This window comes from Homarus americanus, unplaced genomic scaffold (assembly GCF_018991925.1).
Source record: "Homarus americanus isolate GMGI-L3 unplaced genomic scaffold, GMGI_Hamer_2.0 scaffold4060, whole genome shotgun sequence".
Lineage (NCBI taxonomy): Eukaryota > Metazoa > Arthropoda > Malacostraca > Decapoda > Nephropidae > Homarus > Homarus americanus.
The window spans coordinates 11,164,788-11,191,677 of record NW_024746161.1 but is presented as its reverse complement, the minus strand read 5'-3'; the positions used below and the strand labels follow the sequence as shown (position 1 = coordinate 11,191,677).

The following is a 26,890-nucleotide window of genomic DNA, read 5'->3' as shown; positions in this document are numbered from 1 at the left end:
TCTACCTACCCAGCACTACGAGCAACGCCACCTAGGGACGAAACACGAGTATGACTCGTCTTAGTTACCACTCCGGGGTTTCCCTTCTCCATATCCTGGTTGTTGGTCACCTCCTCAAAGTCTTCATTGTCAGCTCCAGTTCGAGGAGAGAGCAGTGCACTCTGGGAAGTGACCACAGAATCACCTATCCTGGGAACCTACGGCACTGTGACTACCTACCGTCTTCTACAATACTCAGCCTTACTCGTCAGCCGTCTCAGCTCCGCACTTAAGTATATATAATCTTATATTGCCTCCCCACGTCCACATGCTTTAGAATGTTGTATGTTGTATAAATATGTATATACTGTTAATGTTTAGGTTAAGTTTGGTTAAGGGTAAATTATAGAAAGCTGAATATTTTGTTAAGGAATTTATGGTACTTTATTATACACAACAACAACTCGCATCCTTTGTCTACCCTTTTATAGTCCGATTGTCTTTGTTTTTGTTGTTGTTGCCTGTTGGGATCTGGGTAGACTTTTAACTATATTCTAAATCCCCAACTCGTAACAAAAGTTACGGAGTAAACTAGTGGAAGTAACTCAGTCTTATCCTCTTGTTTGGTTACTTGTAGAGTGTGTGTGTGTGTGTGTGTGTGTGTGTGTGTGTGTACCTCTACAAGGCTGATCAAGAATGGGTGTCTGATTATGGGGGTTAAGATATATTTAAAACTTTCACACACACACACACACACACACACACACACACACACACACACACACACACACACACACACACACACACACACTCACACACACATACACACACTCACCCACAAAAAACAACAATACCAACAACACGTTATTAACATCGTCAACCAGCAAGTATAAGACAGCACTTCATTGGTCACCGCTCTACCGGTTGTATAAGAAATTGCTCTGTGATTTCTTGTTTTAATTTTTCTTGGAAGTCTGGTAATCTTAGCATCCTCCAGGGTAGACCGCAAGGTTGCATGCCAGAATTGGTTGAGATTGGCCATGGGATCTAGGAGTGGAGGAGGAAGATATTACAGAAAAAACCTGAACGTGCAGTAATAGCGGTGAAGTACAATATCTGTGACAGTGATCGGTAACTCTTATGTGTTGATTGTGGGGTTTAGTCTTCACCCCATATATGTGTAATGTGTTAGGTTAGGTTAAGTGATTTCTTGATGTTTTAACCCTGTATAAAGAGAAGAACACCGAGAAACATATAAACTGATACCACACGTCCTTACCTCTCTACCACACGTCCTTACCTCTCTACCACACGTCCTTACCTCTCTACCACACGTCGTTACCTCTCTACCACAGGCTCTTACCTCTCTACCACAGGCCCTTACCTCTCTACCACACGCCCTTACCTCTCTACCACACGCCCTTACCTCTCTACCACACGCCCTTACCTCTCTACCACACGCCCTTACCTCTCTACCACACGTCCTTACCTCTCTACCACACGTCCTTACCTCTCTACCACACGTCATGTTACTGGGCTCTACCACACGTCCATTCCCCACCACACGTCGTTACCTCTCACCACACGTCACACTCCCACACATCCTTACCTCTCTCTACCACATCGTCGTTACCTCTCTACTACATATCGTCACACCTCTCTACCACACATCCCTACCTCTACCACACGTCCTTACCTCTCCCCACCACAGGTCCTTACCTCTACCACACGTCCTTACCCCCACCAGCCACATCAAGTTACCCCCCACCACACGGCCACATCTCCACCACACACACTCCCCAAATTCCACCTCCCCAAATCCCCAATCTCCCCACCCACACGTCCCCACCCCAACCACAGGTCTTGACTCCACCAGGTCCCCACCCCAACACACGTCCCCACCCCCACCACACGCCCCACCACAGGCCCCACTCCTCTCACAGGCTCCATTACCATCATTCATCCAAAATCCTCCACCTTTACCAGTCCACTCACTTTGTTACTCCCTCACCTTGTACTCCACCCATCTCCCCTCACCTCCCCACTCTAGCACCACCCTCCTGCCTCCTCCCCACCTACCTCCCTCACCCTCACCTTGTACCACCACCCATCTCTCCCCCTTCACTCTCTCCTTCACCCCCCACCCTCACCTCACCTTGTACTCACCACCCATCTTGCCCTCCCTTCACCTCTCACCTCCTCACCTCACCTTGTACCACCACCCATCTCTGCTCCCCCTTCACCTCCTCCTCCTTCACCCTCTCACCCTCACCTCCCCCCTGTCTTGTACCACCACCCATCTCTGCCCCTCTCACCTCTCCCACCTCACCCCACCTCACCTTGTACCACCACTCCATTCTGCCTCACCTCCTCCTTCAATTTCACTCTCACCTCACCTTTAGCCATCACCCATCTCTCTAATTCTGGTGATCAGTGTTGTGTTGTAGAGAATGGCTTTTGCCTACGGTAGGTGAGTGTTGTGTTGTGGTGATATGAAAGATCTGGGCTATATCAGGGTTGTGTCGTCGTAACAAGTGTTTCATGTGTATTAGATCGAGGTTGTATTGTGATGTGTAGTTTTAGCTGTGATGGATCAGGATTTTATTGAGGTAAAATGAATTTGGTTAATGTAGATCAGGGTTGTGTAGTAAAGTTCTCTAGCTCTTGCTAAATCCGTGTTATATTGTGAGGAAATGTTTGGGTAATGATATATCAGGGTTGTGTTGTGTATAGAACGATGTATAAGGAGAAAAAAGAGAAATAAAGTGGAGGAATATTAACGGAAGAAAAGAGGGAAGGTGATTGTTTTTTTTTTTGTTTTTTTTGTTTTTTTTAGCTACAATACAAACGTTGCAATTGGTCTCATTTTCCTCTCTCTCTCTTCCCACCCGTGGTCAGTCAGAGTCCACCCCTTTCCACTTCCATCCCCCTCCTCCATCTCTTCCATCCCCTCTCTCCATCCCTCCACCCCTTCCATCCCCTTCCTCCATCTCTTCCATCCCCTTCTTCCGTCTCTTCCATCCCCTTCTTCCATCTCTTCCATCCCCTTCCTCCATCTCTTCCACCCCCTTCCCTCCATCCCTTCCACCCCCTTCTCCATCCCTTCCATCTCTTTCCCTCCATCTCATCCACCTGTTCTCATCCTTCCACTCCCCACCCCTTCCAACCCCCCCTCGAGGGCTCCACAGGCTTCCTGCCGCTTGGTGGGGTTACACACCCACCATATCTGGTCCCCAGCCTGATTAAAACTGGAGTTGCACCCCAGTAATAGAGGACCCCCTCTCCATAAGGAACTGCCTCTGGTCACCATACTAATACACAACACACTGGTCGATTCCACACACACACAGTAGGAGGTGGGAGGGGGTGTGGGAGGAGGTGGGTGGTGTGGGGAGGGGGTGGTGTGGGGAGGGGGTTGTGTAGGGAGGGGGTGGTGTTGTGGATCGCCTTGTAAACGTCGTGAATGTATTCTGGTCTGCCCACTAACATTCTCTACCGGTATTATTGGGTGAACGTTGTGCCACCCAGGTGAGGCGACGTGTGGATGTCTTATTTAGCGAGGGACCCCACTGTCCTCCTCCTCCTCCTCCTCCTCCTCCTGACAACCTACAACGATCCACACAACATGGATACATTTAAGGTAAGACTATTCACACTACTTTATACATCATGGCGTGTTTATGCTTGTTGTGACTGAGGAGTTTATATTTAGTGGTACAAATGTTCACATATTTATCCTTTGTTTCTAAATGTCTTGTGTACATTATATTGGGGGTGTTGGTGGTGATGTACAGGTGTGTTTCAGGGTATGTGTACAGACAGGTATGTGGGTGTGAATATGCTTGAGTGTACAGTGTTATTCCGGGTAAAAAAGACCCTCACTCGGGTGTATCACAGTTGACTCTGTGTGTGCGGCCGTGAGCTTCATTTACCCCAAGATTCTCATGTATCTCTGGAAAGCTTGTTGTCCTTGGCGTCGCCCATCACCAACAACACTCTGCTAACAATTCAGTGATTTAATCTACGTTTATATTCCTCCTCTCCCTCCTCCTCTTCTTTCTCCTCGTCCTCTTCCTCTTCCTCCTCCTCGCCATCCTCCGCCTTGTACTGCCATGTTGCTCATTTTTCATCCTGTGGTCCTTCTCAGGTGCTACCAGTACGTGCGCTGTGTAAACACCATTCATCTTGAGCTCCGCGCCACGCACACACCTCCCGCCCGCCTATATGGTCTCCCATGCATACCATCTCATCAGCGGCCACTTTAGTTCTCAACGAAGGGCGTGTACACTGTCCATCGCCCTGGTGTCTGTACTGAATGGTCGGCCACCGCTGTTCTGAGGGGCCTTTTCATGGCAGGCCTCGGGGGGGAGGGAGGGGGGGGGGAGGCTTCAATTATGAATCTGTGTGGTCGTTAACAACTACCTGATGGGGTCGTCCCCTCTGCCCATAGCTTCCCTAAGAGGTCGTCCACTGCTAGTTTGTAAGGGTCGTCTACCACCTTCCCTGTAGGGCCCTCACCAGTACCCCGAGGCGTCATCACACACACACAAAGTCCGCCAGGTGTATGATAAACGATAGAACTTTACCATAACAAAAGAGCATCACCAGCAGCAGACAACAGCGTCAGACAATCCGGTTCGCTCCTGTCAGTGATGCGGTCATGGAAGTTACGCCAGACAAACATTCGCCCAAGAGTATCACGAACTGGCAACAGACTGTCTATCCTTTTCCATTCCCAGTCAGTCCCGCTCCTTTATCTCTGCTTAACTCTCTCTCTCTCTCTCTCTCTCTCTCTCTCTCTCTCTCCTAAACAGTAGTGGAGGAGGGGTTTTGAAGGGTTGGGTTCATACGGTAGAAAAACATCGTCCATCACTCCCACATCACCAACACTTCACATCACCAACGCCAGAAACACTTCACCAACACAAGAAGCACTTACCTTCTACCAACGCGCTCCTCAACATCGGTCTTTTTCCTCTCTGCAAAAAAAAACAAAAAACACAAAGTTAATAACTCCAACATTGAGGGAGAAATCTTACTACCATCTTCAATTTGTCTCTTAGGAATCATATTTAGAGGTGTCCAGTTTTGAGACGCAGCTCAAGGGGAGCCAACGAGGTCTTCTTAATTAGTAGTGAGGAACTCTGGAGGCCTTACAAATCCTACAGTTTTAGAGGGACACCTGACACTGTGGTGCACTTCCGGGTGGCCCACAAAGAGACCTCCTGAGATCAACTTTCTGTACTTGTCGACTTATACAGATGTAAAAATGTTGGATTCTAGTTATCAGAGAGACAGAATTATTATTAGGTAGACCTTTGATGGGGTTAAGGTGAGCAAAAAACCTTTCATTTATGAAGAATATATTTGGTCAAGGTTGTTGTTGTGGTTTAGCATGACATTATCGGTTCTTTTTAGTCATGCTCACACGTCCTATTAGAAAATACTTCCTGAGGCAAGAGAGATGAAGTCAAGAGGACACTTGAGCTTCACCGCCATCAACTCGGGTAGTGTTATCAGGTGAGACGGCCAGGTGACAAGAGGCCTTGAGCTAAACATCCGGTAGGGGCCTCACCTCTGGCCCAGCTGCCCCACTAGTCTTCTAAGGGACTTATAGAACACACTTCAGAAAACGCCGCCACTAGTTACTGTAGACCGTCCACACCAAGAGACAACTATCATTACTGGGGTCACTAATAACCCTCCTGGTGCCCTCCATAACACGTCAAGAGATCTACCCTAAACAAGCCGCAGCAACACCCCGGCTCAGTTTAACTTCAACACGACTTAATAGGTTTTAGGTCTAACATTTTACTGCCGCATCAATCCTCTCCAGGTTGTTACACACTGAAAGCCGACCACTGGGTAGTCCTGACAGAGAGTTGTTGTCTGACCAATAAGAAGTTTTATTTCTTCTTGTGGACACCAGATTGGCTGATGTGCCTCTATTCTCAAGAGGTCGGGCAATGATTAAGAGTTTGGCAAAGACTGGGATGTATGATTCCTGGCGCAGTACACTCTACCTACGCCTCTAACCACGTACAAAGATTGATGGAAAGAATTGCACGTTACACACTAATCTGCGTCATGGCGAAGGCGGTGCGTCTTGTTGTCGGGAGTGTGCTGGGCTACCTGGAACTAGTAAATAACATAGTCCTCAGGTACACCCTCATCCCAGGAACTCATTAGGCTAATTAGAGTGAAAGTCAATCAGACGACGATCAGAGCATTAGGGAGTTGTCCAGCTAGGGCGGTATCTCACGCTCTCTAGTCTGGGTAGAGGTGAACCTCATGGGCGGAGTCTCCCTGACCACGACCACGCCCACGACCCGTAGTGGGCGTCGGGTCAAACAGTGGGCTACTTGAGGAGTAATGATTATAGATAGATTATAACTAATTAGGAGGAACTGATGTGTTGAGGTGAGTCAAGTGATTGATAGGAAGGTCATGTGGACGAAGGTTGTAGAGGCGCCTGTGTGTGTGTGTGTGTGTGCGTGTGTGTGTGTGTGTCTGTGTGTGCGTGTGTGTGTGTGTGTGTGTGCGTGTGTGTGTGCGTGTGTGTGCGTGTGTATGTGTGTGTGTGTGTGCGTGTGCGTGCGTGCGTGCGTGCGTGTGTGTGTGCGTGCGTGTGTGCGTGCGTGCGTGCGTGTGTGTGTGTGTGTGTGTGTGTGTGCGTGCGTGCGTGTGTGCGTGCGTGTGTGTGTGTGTGTGCGTGCGCGTGCGTGCGTGCGTGCGTGTGTGTGTGTGTGTGTGTGTGTGTGTGTGTGTGTGTGTGTGTGTGTGCGTGCGTGTGCGCGCGTGCGTACGTGCGTGTGCGCGCGTGCGTGCGTGCGTGTGTGTGTGTGTGTGTGTGTGTGTAATGTTACAGCAGTGAAATGTTGATATTACCTGAACAAATCACTGAGAGAGAGAAGATAATGTTTATTCATGAATTATAAAACACTTTATATAACACAGTCTCTTGTCTTCAACTATTATCACGATGACTCAGTGTAAAAAAAAATAACATTATCGAGTATAACATTTATATAAGAATATATTATACATTTCATATACACCTGTATCTAAATTCCTCCTTGAAATATTAAATCCATAGAAAAGCCTTCTATCCCATCGGGTCATCCAGGTAATTAAAGAAGAAAGTGTTGGCAGTGATAAAAGGCAAAAACAAAACAAGCATTCAAATATAAAGAGACAATGCCAAGACATTCTAATTGGATAAGTCATTATGCAAATCAAGTATAATGGAACTCTGACATGAGCGAAGTTACCAAACGATAATAATAAAACAAAAAAAGATTCTTGAGCTGCACAAACAAGAATGTCGAGGTTGGTGGTGGGAGTGAGAGGTAGGGGGGGAGGGGTCCGTCAACCTACAGTACAGTATATAGTGGTGGATTTGGTTGTCAGGTTGTTGGTTGGTGTGTCTTGTTGGTTCGATGTTTCTTGACTGGTCGTTTTCTGGTTGGTTTGGTTAAGCTTTTTCATATGGTTGTTTATTGGTCGCGTTTGGTGGGGTCGTTGCTTGGTTAGTTGTATGTTTAAGTCGCGAGGAAGATGAAAAGAAGAAGAGAAAATGAAGAAAAAACAAGAGAAAGGAAACAGAAAGAAAAATGGATGGGAGAAAATAATAAAAGAAGAGAAGAGCCGCAATAAAAGAAGAGGCGAGGCAGGTGTAAACAGAGTGTAAGTCACCTTTCAGTTGACCGCTAGTTTGTTTATGTGTTGTGGGGTGCTGAGGAGACGACGGCCTTCACCCTCATCGCCAAGTGAACGGTGAAGCCTCATGACTCTACCTAAGACCATCATGAAACTGCAGCCCCCTCCCCCCCCTCCCTCCATCATTTACAAACACACGTCATTATATACCAAGAGAGGATCTCCACTGTAGGTCGGCAGTTTATGACCAAATCGTCATATCAATCTTGGTTTGGTTATCACACAGTATCGAGAGGCAACTGAAGCTAAATAAAGAGCTTGAACGAGGTATAAAAGTTATCTGGTCTCTTACACAAGAAGATATTTCAACAGGCAAGTCAGTTGGCGAGAACAAAAAAGGTACAGCGCTGGGTCATCACTCAGTGGGAGGCAGACACCAGGAGAAAATTAATCTCAGGACGAGGTTGCTCTGAACCCTGGTGGTCTCTAGTTAAAGATCAACAAGTTTACACACACCAGAGAATACATTTCCTCCACTAAGTTAAAAGGATGGATCTATTGTAGCCAGGACTTACGAGAGGCGCCTCCCACACCAGCACATTGAAACTGTCCGAATTAAGAGTAAAACAGAAAAATGTCCAACACCTTATGACGCTGGACACAGGTGAAGCCTTCGCGACCTGACAACATTATCCCAACAACCAACATCCCTCTTACTGTGCCAAACTAGTCTTCCAGCTCACCAAAGAAACCGCTGATGAGAAGTTAGCAACTACAGATCGACATCGCTCCTGTCGATAACTGGTGAAATATAGGAAGATGGAAAAGTTCTTTGATGTAAGCTGGCAACTAAATATCAGACAGTTTAGTTTTAGGAAAAGTTTACTCCACTATTAATATATACTGAACGTTTCTCTTGTGTGGCACCAGACATTAGATCGTGCAAAAAATTCAGTCGTGTTGTACTGTACCTTTGACCAGGTTTAACTTTAATATATACTCTCTCCACTAAGCCTTATGCCTCTTCGGTGACTGCCTTCAGGGTTATGGTATACGGGTAGTCGTAAACAGTCCAGTCAAAGAGTCAAACACTTGGAGCTGGTGCGTCTCTGGGGATGTGTAGTCGGCCCCCCTCGACAATCTTCTTCGTCTCTTACTTGAAGTCTGTACATACGAGTAAATGCAAATGACTGCACTTTAACCTTTCCCTTTACAAGAGAGGAGAAGCACTGCAACAGCATCAATCAATGCCTTGTGCTATATCAAACTGGATAGCTTATGTCTGGTTACATTTGCCGCCGAGAAAACACAGGTGAGGATAATGATGATGATGGTGGTGGTCAAGAGGATCCGAGTGCCCGAGAAAACAACAATAAAATAAATATTCTTGAGGAAAATTGGTGTTGGTGGTGACGATGAAAATTTACGTAGATACAGAATCGTTCTCGGTAAAGTAAGAAAGAGGCCAGTGGCTTTAAAATACATCTTAGCACCCATAAACTAGTAGGTAACAGATGCCAAACTGTGTGTCGAATAAGTTCTCTCGCCTCAAGAATATATTATACACGGTTCTCTCTGGGTTATATTATAGTCTGTCCTCAACTCTTTATGGACGAGGTACGAGGACTAGGCGGGGCAACTCATGCCTGGAGCCAACAGAAGAATCTATACGACACAAGAAAGACGTTTGAAGATCTCTTTGTTATATTTAAGTTCCCCCCTCCTCTTCCTCCCCTTCCCACTCCCCCACCTTCTACCCCTCCCCCACCTCCCCCTCCCCCTTGCTCTGAGAACACATCTGTGAGACCTAACCTAACCCAACCAAACTACTACCACTATAAAACAACCACAACTCCCAACATCAGACAAACAACCACAACTGCTGCCACTAGACGCTACAAAATAACAACCTTTTCTCCTCCTCATCCTCTGCCTCTTCCTCTTCTTCCTCCTCTTTCTCCTCCTGTTCCTTCTCTTCCTCTTCCTCCTCCTCCTCTTCCTCCTCTTTCTCTTTTTCTTTTAATTTTTCTTCATCATCATCATAATCATTTTGCTGAAAACCATGTCTATAGTTCCTTCAATCTCAACACACACACACACACACACACATACACACACACACACACACACACACACTCTCTCTCTCTCTCCTTCTCTCTTTCACTTTCTCTTTCTGTTTTCTCTGTCTATTTACCGAAGATAAGCTCTGTGTGTTTTTCTCCCCAGCCATCAGAGAAATATATTATTCGTTCCTTATTTATTACAAAAAAGGGGAAGGTGTAAAAAAGTCTCGCTCGATCTTGCAACTGTGGGTAGGGTGGGTGAGGTCTTGTGTCAGTCCCAGTTCGAGGATAGGGTGTGGATGGATGGGTGGGGGGTGAGAAGGGAGGGTGAGGTGGGAGGTGGGGGAAGTGCAGAGGTGAGGTGGGAGAGGTAGAGGGGAGGGTGAGGTAGGGGAGGTAGGGAGGGGAGGGGTGGGAGGGGAGAGGTAGGGTGGAGGGTGAGGTGGGGAGGTGGGGAGAGGGGAGGGTGAGGGGGAGGTAGGGAGGGGAGGGGTGAGGTGGGGGAGGTAGGGGAGGGGGGGGGTGGGGAGGTAGGGGAGGGAGGGGTGGTGGGGGGAGGGAGGGGAGGGTGGGAGGGGGAGGTAGGGGAGGGTGAGGTGGGGGGAGGTGAGGAGGTGAGGTGGGGAGGTGAGGGAGGGGGAGGTGGGGGTAGGGAGGGGGGGAGGTGGGGAGGGGAGGGGAGGTGGGGGAGGTAGAGGGAGGTGGAGGGGGGGAGGTAGAGGGAGGTGAGGTGGGGGAGGAGGGAGGGTGAGGTGGGGGAGGTAGAGGGAGGTTGAGGTGGGGAGGGAGGGGAGGGGTGAGGTGGGGAGGTGAGGAGGGGTGAGGTGGGGGGAGGTAGGAGGGGGTGGAGGTGGGGGAGGAGAGGGAGGGTGAGGGGTGGGGAGGTAGAGGGAGGTGAGGGGGAGAGGTAGAGGTGGGAGAGGGGAGAGGGAGAGGTGGGAGGTAGGAGGTAGAGGAGGGAGAACAGTCAGTTTTAAGAATCGCTTGACAATCTGGACAAACGGCTATGAGGAAACTCTTAACCACCATTAATCTCGGTCCAAATTCAGAGGACAAAGATCATGAGGTTTTGTTTAGACTGAAGGACAGATCTCGAGAAATCTTAAGAAAATGTTTAGACTTAGTGAATAAATGAGTGAGACAGGAGTGGTAAGAGTTGAGTGAGGGAGGAGGAGTGAAGTTGGAGGAATGGGATAAGGAGAAAGAGGCATGAGAAGGAGTGAAGTGAGCTAAGTGAGTGAATAGCAGCTGAGGAGGAGTGAAGTAAGGAGTGAACGAGTGAGTGAGTGAATGAGGAACCTGACGACCACGCATGAAGACCTAAACTCCATTAGACCCTGGCGAACACATCACGACCAACATATAAGCACACACAAGACCTGGAGGATAGTCGCACTTCATCCGGTGTAATGCCTTGTCACTGCCGGTACAAACACAACTACAGTGTCCAACTACAGGTACAGTGATCTGGGTCCAGTCTGTCGTACAACCAGTTAAAACCATTATTTGTGACGATGCTTACCTACAGTCAATCGTCCTGTTCAGCTGTACACCAGTCATGGCGACCTGTGGTGATGGTCAACATGACTCGGCAGGGTAAAACTATGGGCAAGTTTCTTACGCCATTTGCCCTGTCTACCCAGCAGTACTGGGAATCTGGTTGTTGAATCGATTTGCGGTCTGTGCCCGGGGGGTAATGGTTAGCCAGTGAAGTTCAGCGAGTTGTCTTCGGATTATTCTCGACATCACTACCAGCTCTTAAACAAATTCACGCCTAAGGGTTCGGTGTTGAGGAATCAGATACATTGGGAGGGAATGAGAGGGAAGCAAGAGGAGAGAGGAGGTGAGAGGTGAGGGACAGGTGGGAACGCCAGCGCACCTGCTCTGGCTCACCTGAGAGATACAACCACTTTCACTCAACATTGAAAGAAATTTATATTTTTTGTTTATTTTCTCACATTACCTTCATCGATCTGTCTGTCTGTCTGTCTGTCTGTCTGCTGTCTGTCTGTCATGTATGTATTCATCTATCTGTCCATCTTCTTGTGTGTGTGTGTGTGTGTGTGTGAAATAGACAAAACAATAATGAAAATTTATGAGCTGTAGAAGAAATTGTTAAATGATTGGCCAGTGATTTTGTAGGTAAAAGTGAAGCATGTGTTAGGTTAGGGTTAGGTTAGGGTTAGGTTAGGTTGGGGTGACACATCAAAACCACAGAAGATTGGAATGGTTGTGTTTGTGGTTGGTTTATTATTATTATTATTACTATTATTTACAGCAGCTCACATTCGCTATAATGGATGTCATATGGTACCAAGCTTACCTGCCAGAGGTCAAAACAATGGGTTAGAGAGAGAGAGAGAGAGAGTCTGATTGAGTCTGCTGCGTATTTGAAAATTCAACACACCAATTTATGAAGTTCAATCATAAACGAGGATGTAGCCACTGTGAGCCGTCGCTGGTGGCGGGGTAATTTTTCTGGTTTTGTTATCATAAACCTTTCCTCCTTTTTTCTCTCCCTTGTCCTTCCCTGCCTCCTTCCTCCTCCTTCCTCCTCCTCCTTCTCCTGCCCTTCTTTCTTCTTCCATTTCTTCCCTTTACCTCTTTTCTTATTTTTCTCTCTCCTCTCCATTCTCTGCTATTAGACATAAGAACAACAACAAAAAATAATAAACACGGTGATGTAATATGAATGGACGAGCAGGATTAGGAGAGGGAAGGAGAGGAAGGAGGAGGAGAGGGAAGGAGAGGGGAGGAGGAGGAGAGGAAGGAGACATTTCCAGGAACGGTAGAGGAAACACACACACTCTCTCTCTTTATCTTACCACCCCCTCCCTCTTCTTTTCCTCCCCTTCCATCCCCATCTCCTGTTTTCTTACTCTTTCTCTCCTTCTCACCCCCTTCTCCCTCTCCTTCCTCCTCCCCATATCTCTTCCACCCCTCTTACCCCATATTCTTTATCTTCCCTTCTTCCCCCTCCCCCCTCTCACCCTCCACGAGCTGTCAGGAGGATGATGCGACTCGTGTTTGGCTGGGGCTGGTCGACTTCTCTGGGGCTTGGGCTGCCTCACTTCCTCTTCCTGCCCCTCCTCCTCCCCATCCTCCCTCCATCCCACCCCTTATTACTGTTATCCTTCTTCTTCTTCTTCACAAGTTTCATGGTTTTTGTCTCGCCCGCAATCTCTGTGTTAATGCAACTCTGTGTTTGGTGTGTGTGTGTGTGTGTGTGTGTGTGTGTGTGTGTGTGTGTGTATACGTTAATTTCTCAACGAAGGTACATACAATCACCACAGCTGGTAACCTGAGACATGTACTCACCTGTAGTGTAAATGCCACCACCACAGCTGAGTAAACAGTCAGACAGCTGGTTGGTATCTAATGGACTGGTAACTCTAAGGTGTGTGTCTGGCTTGCTTTAGGTGTTAAGGAAGCAAACCTAGAGAGAGAGAGAGAGAGAGGTGTTGTGGTGGTGTAGTAAAGTTGAGTTGCAGTGTTGTCTCAGGTTAAGGTTCACTGTTGTGGTATTGTAATAATCAGGACCTAAAACCAGAGAAAACATATAAAACAGTTAAGAATCTCACGTGAAATCTTGGTAAGAAGTGTTAATGAAGCGAAGCAAATTGTGTGTGTGTGTGTGTGTGTGTGTGTGTGTGTGTGTGTGTGTGAGTGTGTGTGTGTGTGTGTTTTTTACTATGATGACTTTACACGTTGTTATTATTTTCGTAGTCTTTGTATTACCTGTAGTTGTACCTGTGTTATATTGTTATTCAATTAAATATAAAACAAAAACATAATGAGTTGATACAAATACTCGTCCGTCTTGAAGATTTGATTCTGAGCTGAACGCCCCCAAAAAAAAAAAATGACGACTCTTTTTCCTTTGATAAATATCCAACTAATAAAAAATAAATTAAACTTTTAAAATCGCCTAATATAGAGACAAAAACTAATGGTAGTCTATGTCGTAAGATGTGAAACTAACGGTAGTCTATGTCGTAAGATGAAAACTAACGGTAGTCTATGTCGTAAATGTGAAAACCAACGGTAGTCTATGTCGTAAGATGTGAAAAACTAACGGTAGTCTATGTCGTAAAGATGTGAAAACTAACGGTAGTCTATGTCGTAAGATGTGAAGTAGTTTGTAAAAGAGCCTCTTGAAGACCCTGAGACTTATCTGTGGTATTATGTAATAACTTATGTGGTCTTGGCTTGTGTCCCATAGTGTTGTTAGCGGATGAGGCAGGTGTTTGCTGATGAGGCAGTGTTAGCCTATGTCTCATCTCAGGACTCACTTCTATCATCTTTTTCTTCCTCATTATTGTTTTTTGTCAATTGTATTATTTGTTTGTTTTTTCTTCGTTTATTGGTGTTTGAGGTGCACACACACACACACACACACACACACACACACACACACACACACACACATAAACAGACACACAGAAACACACAACACAACACAACACAACACAACACAACACAACACAATCTTTGGTACAGAATGAATAGGATTTTTTTTTCGTCGTATTATTTGGTGAGGTGGACAAACATTTCTAAATCCTCAGGTCATAAACTTAACTTACACCACTTGGAGTAAATATTTTGACAAGGAGCATAAACACTAAATTATGGTTATTTTAGATGTGATGTAATAATGGATGTTATTACTGAAGACTAACCGACCTGAGTGAGCCAATCTTGTCGCTTTCTAAAACACCTTATCGAATCACAAACTTCATTAACATATTCTAATTCCCCGTAAATCTGATCACAGTTCTCGTAGCACAAGCTTAGTAATGTACACTAATCAAGCTTAGCATAAGAACACCGCATTATAGTCCCGGATACAGTCCACGAAAAAACTCCGCGTCTTAAGATCTTGCCTGGTTTAGTACCGCCGGAGAGAACGTGTATGGCGGCCACTGAGATGGAAAACGTCTTTCATCATTAGAAATTAAATGGATGAAAAAAAAAGTAACCTATCCGTATCTTCTTTCCATGGCGGGCAACTTCACCACAATCCTCTCTCTCTCTCTCTCTCTCTTTTCTCTTTTTACTTAACCTATTAGTGGAGTCCAAGGAAAGGGAATTATGGGAATTAGATGCCAAATAGAGGTTCCACATCCCCGCGTCCATCATCAGAAACCCAGGAATGTAACCCCCTCCTTCACCCACCTCGGCAAGGGTGAAGAACTCGTGTGTTTGGGGGCAGGAGTCAGGTCAATGATTCTCTGCAAGGTGTGTTGTTGTTGTTCAGTACCAGGGGCAGCTTATGACTATGAGAGCATGGTAATGATAATTTATTTCTTGTAACAGAAGAATGTATGGTGATGCCTGATGGTGTGTGGACGGGTTGTGTGGTATTGTGCCTTACCTGCGTTGCTTTAAGAGGTGAGGAGCAACCTTGAGATTCTGTCTCTTATATCTGATTGGGGGAACACGTTATAGTTTCATGTCTTTCTCGCTGCTGGAGGCAAACTACAGCTCTGCGTCTCTCTGATAACAGCGTCAGGAAACAAGTCTGGTTCTGTAGGCTCTCTCTCTCTCTCTCTTCTCTCTCTCTCTCTCTCTCTCTCTCTCTCTCTCTCTCTCTCTCTCTATTGAGGAAACAGACGAGGCACACATACTTGATTCATCTGTATAATACTATAATAGGCGGGTGGACAGTATCGGTTAATTGCGTTTGGATAGAAGAAAAACGTGAAAAGTTAAATAGTTCCATAGACGAATTGGTACGAGAGATGGAAAAGATGATAAAATTTAACTGTTCAGAACCTACACGAAATAGCGGTGACATGACGAGAGTTACGATTGGGATTGAAAAAAAATAGAGAGAGATGATGGACAAGTTTTCATTAACGTCTTGACCATAGAAACTGTGTGAGAGAAGAGAAAGTGGAGAGACGAAAGAGGAATGGTAAGGAGAAACTGATCGAACCCTAGGATAATTATTTTGTGTTTACGGTTCTTTACGGATCTTGTGTTGTCTGAGGATGAGAGAAAGACTTAGAGAATCACAGAGAATCTTAAGTGAATCATGGTTAGATGGTCCAAGAAGGATTCATAAACGATTCTAATTCTTATATACAACAAATAAAAACATTGTAATAATTGTAGTAACTTAAATTAAACACAGGTGGATGTTGATGTTACATACGAAACAAAATTAAAAGCAGACAAAGGGAGGAGCTTGTTGTGAGTAACAGTGTGGTCGTGGGACAGTGGTCGTGTGGGTGCAGTGTGGCGTGTGGGTAACAGTGTGGTCGTGGGTACAGTGGTCGTGGGCAGTGTGTCGTGTGGGTAACAGTGTGGTCGTGCGGGTAGCAGTGTGGTCGTGTGTAACAGTGTAGTTCGTGTGGGTAACAGTGTGGTCGTGTGGGTAGCAATGTGGTCGTGTGGTAACAGTGTGGGTGGGTAACAGTGTGGGGAAGTAACAGTGTGGTCGTTTGGGTAACAGGTAGTCGTGTGGGTAACAGTGTGGTCGTGTGGGTAACAGTGTGGTCGTGTGGGTAACAGTGTGGTCGTTTGGGTAACAGTGTGGTCGTGTGGGTAACAGTGTGGTCGTGGAAGTAACAGTGTGGTCGTGTGGGTAACAGTGTGGTCGTGTGGGTAACAGTGTGGTCGTGTGGGTAACAGTGTGGTCGTGTGGGTAACAGTGTGTTTGTGTTAGTGGTGGAGGCGTGGGACAGCTGGCTACTGCGGCACGTACGATAAAGACATCTCCAGCACGAGTAAACAACAGCGCCTGCAGTGCCACACACACACACACACACCAGCCTGTTGCCTGAAGTGGCGCTCTTTCATGCCCTGAGCCTGCACGGGTAATGAACAGTGCCTGGCCCTCCCCTCTGTCTACAGTAACCCGTTAATGGCACCCAAGGCAGACAAATGTTCGCTTCCTTTCTGCCGCCTCCACTGATGTTCTCCATTACATTAGAAGCAACCGGCCAGACACATTACGTCCCTCACTGAGGAAACTATCGTGTGAAGTGATCTTGAGGAGTGGGTGTGTGTGTGGGAGAGTGCCGAGGTGGGAGGTGCTTCTCCCGGAAACACTCGAGGTTGACACGGGCACCAGGAGGGCGGCGAGGCAGCAGCAGCAGCAGTAGGCGGGGAAGCTGCATCAGTGGCCGTCAACACCCCGCCCTCGGGCAGCACACCAGCAAAAACAAAAGCAAAACTTCGACCAAGTTGATCTATACAAGCACCGCCACCAACAGCGGGTGTCAGGTATGACTCCACCCTCATCACAACAAAAACCTTACTTTATAAATTTATTTCATACAAATAAAAAAATAATACTAACACACACACACACACACACACACACACACACACATGTAACCAGACTATAAAATTCTTGGAGGCGTGACGGTAGACTCCAACAATGGAATATTACTGTTATATGTAGCAGAATGTGGTGATGCTCCACTTCACTCCTTTCAAATCAACGAAGAAACAAAACAAAACCACCAGAAGAAGCAGCATCACTGACCTAACCTCCAGCATTACTCACTCACAGGGATGGTCTGTACCTCATTGCTCTCCTGTTCTGTAGACATTTTTGCACGCCATCACCTAATACTCACCACCGGCCTATGTGAGGGCATAGGGAAGAGTCCATAACTCTTACTAAACTGTAGATTTGAATTGAATTGACTTGAATGTTTCACACTCGACAGTCACTCACTCTCACAGCAATGAAAGAAATCTATCATGATCTTGTTTACCAACACCTGATACACTGTCACACACTATGGGGGCCCTCTGGCTCTTCAAAAACACAATCCCTGGTTACTGCACAAAAGAGAGTTGTACGGACAATGACCTACTTGAAAAAAACATCACACAAACGAAAAATTTCTAAATTGAAAATGTTAAAATTCGAGGATATTATCATCCTGCTGTGCCCTCTTTGTTTACAAATCTATCAATCACTTGCTTGACAATAATTATTTCCAGTTCCGGAATAATCAGAGATACAACTTAAGGCACCCAGAGCTACTAAGACCACTTCCATGCGCTCCTCTCAGTCCCAGACCTCCATAAAATATCGCGGTGTGAAGGTGTGGAACAACTTTCCCACCCATCCGAGCAAGACTACGCTCCCTTCTTTTTAATCATCTCTTAAAAAATATCTATCGTCTAAGTATTAATATTTCTTGTAAACCTACTATATATAACTGCTTTTATTGTGCCATCAAAACCGTTTTATCGGAAATTATCATGTAAATAGATAAGAAATTACCATTGCAATAAATATAGTTGTCAACTAGATATAATCCTGACAGCTCTGTCCTCTTGTTCAACCTTAATACTGTACAACCCATGTTGTACTGCTCTCCATTATCCTTATGTTTTTAAATTCCACTGTAATTTATGTATAGGCTTGTAATATAAATTAAAAATAAATAAATACAAATTTAAATTAATAAATAAATAAAATAAATAAATATCGAAATGATAACCGTGGTAACATTCTGCTATGTTCTTATTATCACCATGCTGTGTGTACTATTCCAGATGTTACTAAATGTTACAAAATACTTCCTTGAGATAAATGTATAATTATCAGGTGCCTACAAGGAAGCTCAGGCTCTCAACTGGCTCAGCCATGTTAATATTGTTATTATCATCCACTCTGTAACTGTGTTTTTCTGGCTAAATAAACTGTTTCAATTCCATTCACTCTGTCCTCACCTCCGTCACACATTAACCCTCGCATCTGAAGAGGACAAGGGAAGGGTTAGAAGAAGTGAGAGGTAAGAGAAATATAAGGAGTTGAAGAGAGATAAGAGGAGAATAAAGAATAAGTGGAGATTGGGGGGGAGGGGGTAAAGGAGAGAGAGACGTACTAGTGTGAGGGAGACGTAGGAGGGAGGAGCCGACGAGGTGGATGACGGTGTAGGGATCCTGTGAGAGAGAAGGTCGACCTCCTGGGGGCTGGCTGGTCAAGGGAACTACTTAACCTAATGATCCATCTTCTAAGTGATCGTTTCTCGTCGCTCTGTATCAAAGAGCTGCAGAAGACTCGTGCCCTTCGTGGTTTTCCCGGTAATGATGAGGCTATCTGATGTGTGGGTCGTCAAGGATCCTTCACACACACACACACACACACACACACACACACACACCTCCCCTGACACGTAAGACTACTCAGGTACATCTGACAAAATAAACAGAAAACGGGAATGTAAATTTTTAACTCAATATTAAAAAAAAAAAACCTAGTAGCTAAATTTTCTTAAGAGACGATGCAAGTAACAGTGTGAGTGTGAGATAGATAGATAGATAGATAGATAGATAGGAGGGTGAATATGGCTCTACAATTAGCACAAAGGTTTTCATCTTAAAAGAGTACCTCTAGCCCGACCTCCTCCTCTTCCCCTTGAACGGCCTCTTGACCACTGCCGCCCCTCATCCTCTTTCTCTCTCATTACCATCGCTCTAATTGCCTCTATCCTCCACCCCGTGATTTACCCGCTTTATCCTCGTCTTGAATGCTCTCTCTCTCTCTCTCTCTCTCTCTCTCTCTCTCTCTCTCTCTCAGTGTACTAAATATTCTCTTTTTCAAAATAGATAAAGAGATAGACAGACATTTTTACGAGTGCAGTAACCTAACCTAACCTAACCTAACCTAACCTAACCTAACCTAACCTAACCTAACCTAACCTAATCTAATCTTACCTATGAAATAACAAAACCAGGTGGGCTAGTATATATGTATGTATGTGTATGTGTGTGTGTGTGTGTGTGTGGTGGTGTGTGTAGCAGCTGGGTCATATGTTGGATTACAGCAGATGTTTTAGTACACAAGAGGAGTTAGAAGCACTTTCCTGACATATGATCATGTTAAGCCACATCCATGTGGTCGTACTCATCCATGTAGCCGTGGGTACTTGAACACTCACCCTGTAGAAGGACACACACACAGGCTGGTCAATAAATGCAGATCACAATGAATCCGGACTGTGTACAGATGAAACGGCATCTCATCTCACATGGTACAGATTTTGGAAGGCATAACTAGTAGACTCCCCACACCACCTGCCTGACGACCTACTGACGACTTACAGTGTACTTATATTAACTGTAGATTGTGCATGTATCGTACGACCCTCTCTACGGTATCTCCTCTCTATATAGTGGAACCTCCATATAACGGACCTCTCTTTCCATATAATCCGTTAGAGGGAGGGTGTCCGTTAGAGGGAGGGTGTCACATCTAACGGACCTTCAACATAACGGACTTTTCTCTCCATATCGTCCATTAAATAGAGGTTTCATTGTGTTATATTTATTTATTTTTTTAATTGCATTCACGGCCATAGAGATCACGTATGTTTTAGGATTTATTCTAATAACCTTTTTTGTTTTAAATACTGTTCTCGCCGCCTCCTGAAACCTTTAACCTTTACTTAATTGCAAAACCTCAAGTTATAGACCACTTCTTGTTATTCTGATCTCTATAGCATGACCTTGGGAGTGTGATAACCAACGTCAAATTTCTATAGTTAACTGTGTATAAAGTACATGACCCCACAAGAAGCTTCCTCACATGACTCTCTTACCGATGCGATACACTTCTTCACGTGCTCTGAATCTTATAACAGAGTCGGCCTTGAAAACTTGGTACTTTATTGACTCAAAGAAAAGATGACTAAGAATTTGGTCATTGTGTTAAACCGTATTTGAAAATCTTCCCTCGCGCCGTATAGGGTAGTATGAGACCAGACTAGTGTTGTAGGGTATTGGGGTAGGGCGTAGGTAGGGCGTAGGGTAGGGCGTAGGGTAGGGCATTGGGGTGACTGAATCCAAATAAAAGTGTGATCACGTGTTCGTAGACTTACACAAGGGTAATAATATCAGTTTGATCTTTAATGGAGAAAAAAAACTTCCTGGTTAATGGGAACGTTTAGATAAGATTATCGAACTACATAAAAGACCAAAATACTGTCTTGTGTGTGTGATATTACGCGATAAAGCCATCACCGAGGATTACCTACCTACCTACCTACCTACCTACGTCAGAGGATCTCACCTTCGTGTAACTGGACAAAGCCGTCATCTTGTTAAATCTTATGGACGATCATAACAAAAAACATAAACTGAGTGATGATGCGTTTCTTTTTTTCTGCCTGAATGAAGCATTGTGGTTTGTGACGTCTCCTTATAAGGCTGGAGAGGTTAAGACACCCACAAAGATCACTTGCTCCTTGTAATGACTCACACCAGATTATCATACAAAGAAAAAGTATTGCATGGATTCAGTTGGATAATAGAACACAACGTGGGTGGAATATTTCAAACAATGAGGAGCTGTAGTTGTTATCTCGTTGCATACTCGCTCAGTTCACCTGCAGACTCACGACGGTCCACGGGGCTGCCATGATGATATTAGCAGCAGTAATGACGGGTCGTGCTGGACAAACACTGGCCGGGCCTTGTGTTGACTGACGCCTCTGTACTCTGTTTCTTCGGTGGTTTCAGCGTGTGTTAGTTCATTTTTCGAGCCAAATACACTACTTTGTGTGAGGGGCTGAGGGTATAATGGCTGAGGGTATAATGTTGCTTGTTTTCAGGGACAAAGTTTTCTCCCCACCAGCGCTGTCTTGCCAGTTGTGTTTCTCTTGTTTGAACATGAGGAAATGTTGTCATCAGCTTCAGCGGAGTGACTTGAAGCGAATTAATTATTGGTAAACTCTAAAACGTTTTCCTTGTAAGTAGTGATCAAGATCCCTCAACTGGTCTGGGATCTCTACTTCATCTGGTCTGGCGACAAGTTCTTTGACATTCTGTTTTTCTTCAGCCATTGTCGTTGTTCACTCTCAACACTGACTTATCTAGATATTAGCTGCCGACTTGTCTTGAATGAATTGAGATTATCATCAGTCATTTAAACGAATTTTGTCAGGATAATGAACGAGTTGTCTCTATAATATTTTGACTCCCACAGTTCTGTTTATTACTCTTCACACACACACACATACATACACACATGTATATATATATATATATATATATATATATATATATATATATATATATATATATATATATATATATATATATATATATATATATATATATTAGAGACACACGATGATATGAAACACTTAGGAGATGATGTGGATGAGTACTTTTATCCAGTCGGATTGTACTAGAGGAGAGAGTGAGAACCTCTGCCAAAAGAAAACCAGATGCTGCCGACGGCCTCATTAACAGTTCAGCAGTCCAGACTGGTTCACCAAACCATTAATAAATCAATATATATATTTATTTATTTATTTATTTATTTATTTATTTATTTATTTATATATATATATATATATATATATATATTTATTTATTTATTTATTTATTTATTTATTTATTTATTTATTTTCAATAACACCCCAATAAACAGGACGGTGGATAATTTATAAAAGCAACACATACCCGCAATACATCTCAACATGTGGCCTCCAGCAGTACAGTGTATACCGACCATAACTCAGGAGGCCATGTTCCGGAGGCCTCCTAGCATCATTACAAAATAAGATCTTTGTACACAAATAGCCCCTAACGCACCCTGGACCCAAGAGTTAGTGAAGAAGGAGCCAGTAAATCCTCCAACATAACCACGACGTCATTAGCCGAAAGAGAAGGATCCTACGTGCCCTCTAATATATCCTAGACGCCTCCGGGACCAGGCGGCGTAACTCAACCCTGAGCTAATAATCAGGGGTTAACCTTGGGTGACTGTCTGCCCCTACAGTAGGCGGTGGCCGCGATTTGGAGTCACCAATTATTGTCCCTTAACTGATGCTAAATCCTCTTATCTAATTAAAGGAATCACGTGAAGATTAGGCACCCTCAACTTATTTCACCTGATGCTTAAACACCTTAACGATAACCTAACCTAACCTAACCTAACAAAATAGACGAATTTAATTAAGGTTAATTTTAACGCCATTTTAGAATATAATTTATAGTTTAGTTGACTTAGGAGCATTCTAGCCTCTTCAATTACGAGGAAAATGGAATGAATAAACATCTAGAGACTACGTGCATAAAGATTGTTTTTTATTTAAAGAAAACTAAAAGATTATACATGTTTTGACCAATGTAAACAATGGCTTTTATTATTATACAAGGTCATCGAAAAAGAATGACCCTAATTTTTTACTGTATATGCTTTGTTGTTTATTTTAGGTGACTGTACAGTTAACAGATGAGTGTGTGTGTGTGTGTGTGTGTGTGTGTGTGTGTGATAATAAATAAATAAATAAATAAAATAAACATTTATACCTGAGATGAAAACACATTACATCATAATATCACAAAAATAACTTAAACTAACCTTTTATACAAGGACGTAAACCATACACACACACACACACACACACACACACACACACACACAGGACCTCTACCATACAAACAAACACTACACTACAAGTCAATAGGGGGTGAAAGCACTAGGCCCAGAGGGATAACACCAGGCAGGTAAACCAACACAGGTAGATAGAGGTCAACACAAGGTCACCACAAGGTCATCACGAGGTCATCACAACAATATATAAGGATGGTGAAGATTATAATGTAGAAATGTAATCAAATGATGCATGTATGTACAGTAGGCATTACACACACACACACACACACGTACACATGCATCGTTGGAGAAGCTGTATGTATGTATGTATATAGGTATGTATACGCGCGTGTGTGTGCGTGCGCGTGAGTGTGTGTGAGTGGGCGGGGCTGTACCTCCATCAAGGGTTGACCTCGGTGTAAGTTTCGTTATATTAACTGGGAGTGACAGCCTTGACACACTGCCATAGCGCGGCGCACAGTGATGACACACCACTCAACCTGAGGGCCGCGTGTTGGAGGAGGTGAGAGGGAGGGAGAGAGAGGGGAGGAGAGGAGAGGGAGAGAGGGGAGGGGGAGGATGGGAGAAGTGGTGAAGTTGTTATAGGGAAGATATAGGAAGGAATGGTTGAGAGGAGGAGGATGAGAAGGGGATAGAGGAAGAGCAGAGATTGGAGGAGGAAGAGGAGAAGAAGAATGCAGACGGAGGTAGGAAGAGAGACGGTAGGAGTGAGACGGGGAGGAGTGAGACGGGGTAGTAGTGAGATGGGTAGCAGGAGACGGGTAGTAGTGTGAGAGACGGGTAGGAGTGACGGGTGGTGAGACGGGTAGGGATGAGAGACGGTGGGAGTGAGGACGGGTGGTGGTGAGGTGGTGGAGTGAGGCAGGTAGCAGTGAGGAGACGGGTGGTAGTGAGGACGGGTGGGAGTGAGACAGTGAGTGAGGACGGGTGGGGTGAGACGGGTGGTAGTGAGAGACGGGTGTGTGAGGACGGGTTAGTGGTGAGGACGGGTGGGGAATTGATTGAGGACGGGGTGGGGTGAGGGACGGGTGGAGTGAGAGACGGGTAGGAATGAGAGACGGGTAGTAGTGAGAGACGATTAATAGTGACGAAGAAAATAAATCAGAATGAGAAAACATGGAAAGATTATATTCAGTATACTCCTCACCACACCTGTCCACACACCCGACCCTTGTAAGTAGTCAACACAAAAGACAATGAAGAGTAAGGATTCTATTATAGCACTGTCTTGTCCGATCTTTCACAGCACCTGGAGTCTTATCATTAACACTAAAGATTATATTACTTGTATTAACGTAAATAAATAAATAAATAAATTCATAACTAAGTAAAGTTTTACGAGATAAATGGACTGTGGGTGATACCTGGTCCAGGTTAACCAGTCAGTGGCCACATAAACACAGTTCATTATGGCCAGATTTATGGCCATGTTGCTGTGATTTACTGAGAGTGAGGTGGCCCCCGTGGCCACCCAGACACCGGCTCTTCACCTTGGCCAAACTATTGCTGATGGTAAGATGAGCCGACTGAACGTTCGTCTGGGAAGTTTTCATAAGAATCTCATATCAAATCAAAGGACAAGATCATTGAACTGGCCTCCTTCCCTCGCTTGGCCACCTCTAGTTGATGGCCATTAGGTAAGTTAGGATGTGTGGCCGTGGGGGTGAGGTGAGGCATGTCTGGATGTTATGGTAGAGCGGAATTAAGTCATCGTTCTCAAGGGATTAAGTCATCGTTCTCATGGGATTAAGTCATTGAAACAGGAGAGAACGACACACAGGGAGAGAACATAACACACAGGGAGAGAACGTGCTTGGATTTGGCCTCAATACCCTGAACGTGAGGTGAAGGAGAGTATCCTACCTACCTCATCTCCCTCATTTCTCTCTCTCTCTCCTCACCTCCCCCCTCTCTCATTTCCCTCTCTCCCTCATCGCCCCCCCCCCACCCTTCTTTCCTCTTTCCTATCCTCCGTTCTTCCTTCCCTCCTGTTCTCCCTCTAGCCCTCCGTTCTTTCCTCTATTCCACCCTATTTCTCTCCCTTCCTCCCTTTCTCCTCCTCTCTCCCTTCTTCCCTCCTTCTCTCCCTCCTTCCCCTTTCCTTTGACACAATGTTTTCACTGTGCATAAGCTCTAACGAAGCTCATCTCTTCATTCTACCTGTATGTTACCTGTTAAAAGGGACATTCTACCTGTATGTTACCTGTTAAAAGGGACATTCTACCTGTATGTTACCTGTTAAAAGGAACATTCTACCTGTATGTTACCTGTTAAAAGGGACATTCTACCTGTATGTTACCTGTTAAAAGGGACATTCTACCTGTACGTTACCTGTTAAAGGGTGTACTCTACTTGTATGTTACCTGTTAAAGGGGACATTCTACCTGTATGTTACCTGTTAAAGGGTGTTCTACCTGTATGTTACCTGTTAAATAGGACACTCTACCTAATGTCCATCAACTAGGGTCACTGCACCATGAACCTGCGCTACAGTTTTCGGCAATAGTGACTTATTCCTTCCCAATTTCACCTCTTATGACCCACGACTTCCCAGGGGTTCACAGCTCTTCCGTGGGTTGTGGCTTATCTCACAGTTTATGGGTAAAACTGGAGCTTACCTTGGTCCACACTCACACAGCTTCCTTGTTGACTCTCGGTATCCTCTAATGGCTCACACCCCCACCCCTCTCCCAAACCCCCCTTCCCCTTCCCCCCTCTCCCTCCCTCATATAGATTATTATGGCTCCTGGTCGTCCACCTTGGTCCCAATTGATCAGGGGTAACCTTTCTAACAGTAGAATGATGGGCGCCGCTGGACATGTTGTTGTCGCAGGTGACCCGAGATCACTCGCTCACCTGAGTCTCCCGCCAGATTAGTGATGCCCAAAAACCTCCTTCAGGTGGGCGGCGAGAGGTTCGATGGACAGGTAAGAAGCGCCTTTCATCTCCTTAGCCGGGCAGAAGCTAACGAGAACTTGATCACTCTGGTGTTGCTACAGAGGCGAGAATTACTCGGTATCGTACCCTGATGGCCTCTGCTCTGCTTGCTGACGGACCCAAGGGTGTGTAGCCTTCACCACGTGATTCATTAGACGCGCCATAAGCCTGAGCTGTGTTACGAAGAGTATTCTGTATCAGCTGGATAACTCATTGTGTGACTAATGAATTCAGAACCTCCAGCTGATCTGGCCAGGTAGTAATAGGGTGGACAGGTGAGTGAAAGATCGCGGTGCCATCATGTGTGGGGTAGTCACAGTAGCGCGTCAACACCGCCTCGCCCGCACACCCATCTCTCTCTCAGTGATCCTCTCGTTAGTTTTTTGTTGTATTTTCTTAAAGTGATTCTTAAGATTGTTGTTTATTTATTCTTAAGCTTTAGGAAATATATTTTATTGTAATGTGGTCGTGTGAGTTGTTATTAAGTGATAAAATACACTAAATAATATATCGTTGTTCTTTGATTCACCCCTTCCTACCGACCAACCTACCCTTTCCTACTTACACTATCTACCTACCTACCTACCTCCCTACCAACCTTCCTACCTACACTATCTACCTACCTACCTACCAACCTCACCTACCAACCTTCCTACTTACACTATCCTACCTACCTACCTCCTACCAACCTTCCTACCCTCACCATCTACCCACCCACCTCCCACTCCACCCTCACACTATCTACCTACCTCCCACCAACCCACCTACCTACCTCTACCCCATCTACCTACCTACCCACCAACCTTCCTACCTACACTATCTATACCTACCTCCCTACACCATTTCTCTACCACTCTCCCTACCAACCTACCTG

The 26,890-nt window shown here is 45.1% G+C and overlaps 1 protein-coding gene across 3 annotated transcripts in view; it reads right to left on the bottom strand.

The window, feature by feature from the left end:
* The window catches only part of LOC121878949, a 97,003-nt gene that overhangs the window by 25,622 nt on the left and 44,491 nt on the right, over positions 1–26,890 (bottom strand). For all 3 annotated transcript variants that reach the window (XM_042385402.1, XM_042385401.1, XM_042385399.1), the window contains exon 3: positions 4,919–4,958. In XM_042385402.1, the coding sequence (XP_042241336.1) occupies positions 4,919–4,958 (40 nt within the window). The remainder of the gene's footprint in view (positions 1–4,918; positions 4,959–26,890) is intronic.